We start from the raw sequence: 6,049 nt of genomic DNA, 5'->3' as shown, positions 1-6,049 counted from the left end.
TGTTACAGAGGAAGAAAAGGATTTGATCACGTTGGTATTCAGCTCTTCGAGTAAAGATTCGCAAGTGGTGCAAGTGCAAGAATCGACAAGTGAAAGAGCTGATGTTAAGGATGATGGTAACACTTCAAGTGAAAATTCACAGGCTGCACAACCAGAAGAATTGATTATCGAAAGAGCTAATAGTTTTAAGGATGAACATAAAGTGCTCAAGAAAGAAAAAGATCATGATGTTTGTCCTAAAATCATTAAGAGTAAAAAATATTCAAGCTCATTGTCCAGGAAGCTCAAACTGATCAAACACTATTATCTAGCAAGAAATACTAAGTTCAACTGGTTGAGGAATGGAAAAGATGACAAATTCGAGATAGAAAGTGCTACTGATTCGGAGGAGTTTCGAGTGAGGAACATGTCGGAAATGGAAAAGAAGATTGCGGTTTTGATTGAGGAAAGGCAAAAGGCGATCGAGTATGCTCAAAAAGAAGGGAAGAGGAGTTACCTGAAGTGGTTTGAACTTCATAGTAGGACTAATCACAAAAGAGTCAATAAGATTACACTAAGGAAAGGTCAATGGATTTATCAAAATGCCATGTACCTTCATGACAAGCTTATTCATCAAATGTGTGAGCTGATTTTCACCTTTGAAATTTGTGGACAGGTAAGAAAATGGAATGACTTAAAACACATATTACTATTACTATTGCTACTGCAAGAGCAGGATGAGACTGGTTTCTTCTGCCACTTTGTAATTCTTGCAACAGAACGTGCTCAGACACTTGTCGAAATCAAAATGCAGCAGCACGGAATTCGCAGTGTGGAATTAGAAGGAATGAGTAGTAGAATTGATGAGTTTATGGATTTGTTTCTAAGGGAATTTTTGTGTTTGGAGTCAATGTTTGGTTACCCTATTCTCTATTCAACTCATGTTAACAGTAAACTAGATGCAATTAAGATTGGTGTTGAGGAATGTATGAAACAAATGAATGAGATTCAGAACAAAGTGACTGAATTCATGTCTTTAGCAATAGAATTGGGAGAAAATGTGGTGTAGACAAAAACTTAGCTCATTGGTATTATTCTCATGTTAATGTAGTTGTAATGTTAGATATAATAAGATACCATTCATTAAAGCCAATATGATCAATCATAACAAATAATGGTCAACATTTTCTCACACTATAAATAGGTGGATTTTCATTATCATAAACTCAAATGTTCTGAAGAAACTCTCAGTAATAGCAACAGTTGAAAAGTACATTCAAAATCCCAGCTAACTAGATCATTAGGACACCACAAAAACTGTGAAAATATGTCCATTGCTATCTAATTTGTCTCTAAACAATTGTTGTGTTTTTGCCTAGGCGCTCTAGTTTTCAAATCAGTTGTTGATAGGGATATGAATGTGAACTGAAATTTGTATGCCTTAATAGATTTTTGGGTTGTTTAGGTTGCAAGCTCTTTGATTTTTTTGCTCTTTTGGAACACCTTGAACTCCTAAGATGGCTAGTTTTATTCTTTATTTTGGTGCAGGCTTCACCTGACATTGGTTGTCACTGCAGTAGTAGGTTAATGGATGCTGTATGTTATAGCCTTTTTCTTTATTTATTTGAGTTTCTTTCATTATTTTGAGTATGCATTATTAGTAGCTACCACTTTGTTGTTTAACAATAATGACCACCAAGCTCAGAAGATGATAATGTACATATTATATCTCTAACTTTTACACTTTGTAACAACTAACTCTCAATCTAAAATTTTAGTGGCAATACTTCTCAAACTCTATTTCCGTTTGCAAATCTAATTGAAAATCACACGTAGATGATCCAACTCGGCAAATAACACAGAGGGTTTTCAACAGAACCTTAAATTGGCAAAATAGAAGTGGAGTTTGGGAAGTATTGCCACCAAAATTTTAAATTGGGGTTTAGCCTTCCATAACAAATCTAGACCAAATCTAAGTGGTAAACCTTGATTAGATAGATGCCTACTATTGTATTGTTTGTTACTTTAACTCACAACAAGTCCTCTCATTTCTTCACACATTCTTTTCCCAATCTAGATTTTACTAAGTACTTGGATTTCTCTTCTTTTTTGGATCAAAGGGGCACTCTAGACGACTCATAGAATAAACAATGACATAGTGAAGGAGGAGATGAAACCACTCATCGTTCCAATTCTGAGTGAAGGAGAGTAAAGTATAGATATGACAAGAGTATGTACGATAGCTATGTTTCGAGCTCCATGAGGAGTAGTGTATACTTTTGAAAGAGTGTCATATTTATATATTCGGCAGTGCATTTTCATTGTCCTTTAAGTTGTTCATTCATTCTTGAGAACATGTTAGTTTTGTGGTTTATTAGAGATTTTTCACTTGGTGAAAATTAAAACATAATTTTTACATATTAGCTATTCATCATCAACTATATTACTTACATATTGTTTAATAATAAGCTGAGAAATTTCTTCTTCTATGATTAAAATCTTCATGAATATTAATACCACCAATCGTAGCGGTAAATTTTCCACATTATGCGTTTCTTGAATTAAATCTTGTATATTTTGGTTAAGAGTCTTGGTGACATTTAAGGAAAACTTATTTTTGTTTTTATTTTTCAGTTAATCCTAAGCTAGAATATGTGTCACTAATAGGTAGCTAGAAAATCACCTTTGTCTTCTTCTATCAATGTGGTATCTAATTTTTTTTTATTTTTTTTGAAGAAACGAAGCTAATATATATGATTGAATGATTCCTTTTCTTTCCTTTACACTACAAATTAAGTAATAATTAACTGTTGGTAAACATATTATTGATTCATATTCTATAATAACATACCAAAGGATATTTTTGAGTTTTTAGTTGACTGATATTTCTTCTATTCATAATAAGTGCAGGATTTTTTGTAAATAATTTTATAATTAAATCTTAATGGTTCAACTATATTACTTGATGAGTAGTAGAATTGATGAGTTTATGGATTTGTTTCTAAGGGAAATTTTGTGTTTGGAGTCAATGTTTGGTTACCCTATTCTCTATTCAACTCATGTTAACAGTAAACTAAGATGCAATTAAGATTGGTGTTGAGGAATGTATGAAACAAATGAATGAGATTCAGAACAAAGTGACTGAATTCATGTCATTAGCAAGAGACTTGGGAGAAAATGTGGTGTGGACAAAAACTTAGCTCATTGCTATAGAATTCCAATTTTTATAAATTCATACATGTATATACATGTTAATGTAGTTATAATGTTAGATATAATAAGATACCAATTATTAAAGCCAATATGATCAATCATAACAAATAATGGTCAACATTTCTCACACTATAAATAGGTGGATTTGCATTATCATAAACTCAAATGTTCTGAAGAAACTCTCAGTAATAGCAACAGTTGAAAAGTACATTCAAAATCCCAGCTAACTAGATCATTAGGACACCACAAAAACTGTGAAAATATGTCCATTCCTATCTAATTTGTCTCTAAACAATCTGCCCATGAAGAATTGTTGTGGTAATTGTCTGTTTCTTCCATATGAATAGAGCTCTATCGGTCGATTATACATTTATTGAAATGCCTTCTTTCTTGGGAGGAAAAACAATGTGCTTGTTTCCCGGGAAGGCGGTGCGAGAGATGTCGACCAGTGACTTAAAGCTGTATGGTTCGTGCATAGACAACTCGGACAGAACTTTCCTGTTCAGCTGAATGTTTTCTTTCATAAGACCATGCATGAAGTTTCCATAATTAACCTGAAACAAAACAATCAAGATTTTGTGATGTCTTGCTAAGAAGTGAAAGGCGATTAACAACAAGAATCAGAGAAGAGAGTAGAGTGAAGCTGTTATTTCCGGTCTTAAATATGTATTAACAGCCAGTTTCAGCAATTATTCAGAACCAAAGTAAACAAGAACTGCAGAGAAAAATGGCAGGTCCTTATGCTTTCCAACTAAATTTTGCGAAGCAAACACAAGTTTTGGAGAAACATTTAACTAATAAGAATGACTTATGTCAGAAGTTCAAGAGAATAATTTAGAAATCTTTTGGGGAAGGAAGCCTCTCAATAGTTGTAATGAGTTTTGGTCTATACCATCATCAGCAATCCCTTAGAAGAATATGTATAGACAAGGAATAAAATATAAAAATCTAACTCAAAATTACTACAAATAGGTGAAACAAAGTAAGTAACAGAGAGTGTATGTACCCCATGTTGGCGAGTGCCAGCGTTTATCCGTTGGATCCAAAGGGAACGCATGTCTCGCTTCTTGTTTCGACGATCTCTGTAGGAATACTGCAACGCCTTTTCCACCCTTTCTCTTGCTATTCTTATGCAATTCTTGGCCCTTCCACGGAACCCCTTTGCTAGCTTAAAAATCTTACCCTTATTCATCGTTGAAAGTGAAACTTCCTTTTACTGCAGAATCAACACACAATCACTTACTTCACTAAAAATTAAAATCAGTCAAAAAAAAATGTTTCACAATAGACTGCCAAACCAAAATATTAGCTTGCAGATTATTTCCTGAACTTAACTCTAATAATCTAGACTAAACTATAGTATTAAGGTCCACAAGACTAAAGGTTTTGAGAGACTATTATAATAAGAACCAAATGTTTAGATATTTAATATCTAGACTTTGAGTTTGGGGCTTAGTTGAGCTTGAGATTTGCAAGTGTTTTTGTTTCAGTGATTTTGTTCCATTACTGTGAGCTCTTTACTATAATGGAAGCTAATTACAAGAATTCAATAGTGTTTACATTTCTTCTTCAAAGTCTAGACATTCAAACATGTTAAGATGATCAGTTCATTAATTAGCTCTAAGAATAAAACTCTTTACAAGATCAGTCATTTTATGAATCAGTCTGATATTCTAACATTCTTTCTGTTTCATGTATGAACTAGAACCCTAAATATCAAAGATAATACTATCTACAAAATGATTTATAGACATTTACATACAATATAATCTTGAATAAAAGTAATACAAACAAACTCTTAATTGTCATGATGAGAAAATAAAGTTATAGCCAAACATTTAGACACAATACAATACAGCTCAAAATTAGGGAAAATCAATCTCAAAATCAAAATTGAATAACTTTGTTGGAGCTTGGAGGAGTACCCAAATTGCTGAAACAGAAGCAAAGACCAAATTTTTGCTAATGATCCTAAGAGCAAATCAAAAGTACCCTAAATTAACTCAATCCCAACTCTTCAAAATTTAAATAGGCAGATCAAGACTCAAACTTTCTCAACAAATTACAGCAATAAACACAAAACTTAAACAACATACATAAATATTGATTCAAGCTTAAAAATTAAACATTTAAAATACCTGGTGGAGATTCGTGAGAGGTAGGCCGGAGTTGGGTGGTGCCGACTGCCGAGAGAAACGAAGAAACAGAGAGCGAGCGAGCGAGAGCGAGAGAGAGAGAGAGAGAGGGAGAACGATGAGAAAGTAGGTTTGAAATGATATTCTATTTGGACTAAATTGTAAAAGATTATTTAAGATTGGGGTCCAAAACACAATTGCTAAAATTCATTTATTATTATTATTTTGAATAAATTATGAAATTTTATTAAATAATAGTCTTCAATTTAATTGGGACATATACGAACAGGATTACAATTAAAAAAGCGAATCAAATAATCAATCACAGTTAATCTTAAAAATATTTATATTTTATTTCATTTACCGCTCAGAAGGCACAATAGTAGAAACTGTTGCAGCAAGTTTAACCTCGTAGCTTCAGTACTAAACTATTGTATGAGGTACGTAACTGCACTACTAACAACTCTTTAATTACAAGTTGTTTGAAATTCATTACCTATGCTTTCTTCTTAAGATTGTCGTAAACTTTCTACATATTTAGACAATATTTCTTTGTTGTTTATTAAAGATCTGCTAGCATAGTTGCTCATAGTTTTGTTAGAATTTTTTATTCTTTTTCAGATTGAGTGTTCAATAAGGGTGATGTTCCTGTTGAGGTACAGTCTTGTCTTTTGGCTAATTTGGCAAATTAATAAAAGTTGTATTTGTGCTTTCAAAAAACA

At 32.6% G+C, this 6,049-nt stretch overlaps 1 protein-coding gene across 2 annotated transcripts; it reads right to left on the bottom strand.

The window, feature by feature from the left end:
- Positions 1-3,268: 3,268 nt before the first annotated feature.
- Positions 3,269-5,511, bottom strand: LOC115698073 (uncharacterized). Of its 2 annotated transcripts, none has more exons than XM_061119053.1 (3): positions 5,331-5,511; positions 4,199-4,408; positions 3,269-3,746 (listed from the first exon to the last, which is right to left on the bottom strand). In XM_061119053.1, the coding sequence occupies exons 2-3, from the start codon at positions 4,382-4,384 to the stop codon at positions 3,555-3,557; spliced, it is 378 nt and encodes a 125-aa protein (XP_060975036.1). In that variant the 5' UTR covers positions 4,385-4,408; positions 5,331-5,511; the 3' UTR covers positions 3,269-3,554. The 2 variants fall into 2 exon arrangements, with proteins under 2 accessions (XP_060975036.1, XP_060975037.1); XM_061119054.1 differs by having other exon boundaries at positions 4,199-4,402; positions 5,331-5,465.
- Between the last annotated feature and the right edge of the window lie 538 nt (positions 5,512-6,049).

The sequence above is a fragment of the Cannabis sativa genome, chromosome 7 (assembly GCF_029168945.1).
Source record: "Cannabis sativa cultivar Pink pepper isolate KNU-18-1 chromosome 7, ASM2916894v1, whole genome shotgun sequence".
Taxonomy (NCBI): domain Eukaryota; kingdom Viridiplantae; phylum Streptophyta; class Magnoliopsida; order Rosales; family Cannabaceae; genus Cannabis; species Cannabis sativa.
This window is presented reverse-complemented; position numbering and strand designations above follow the sequence as displayed.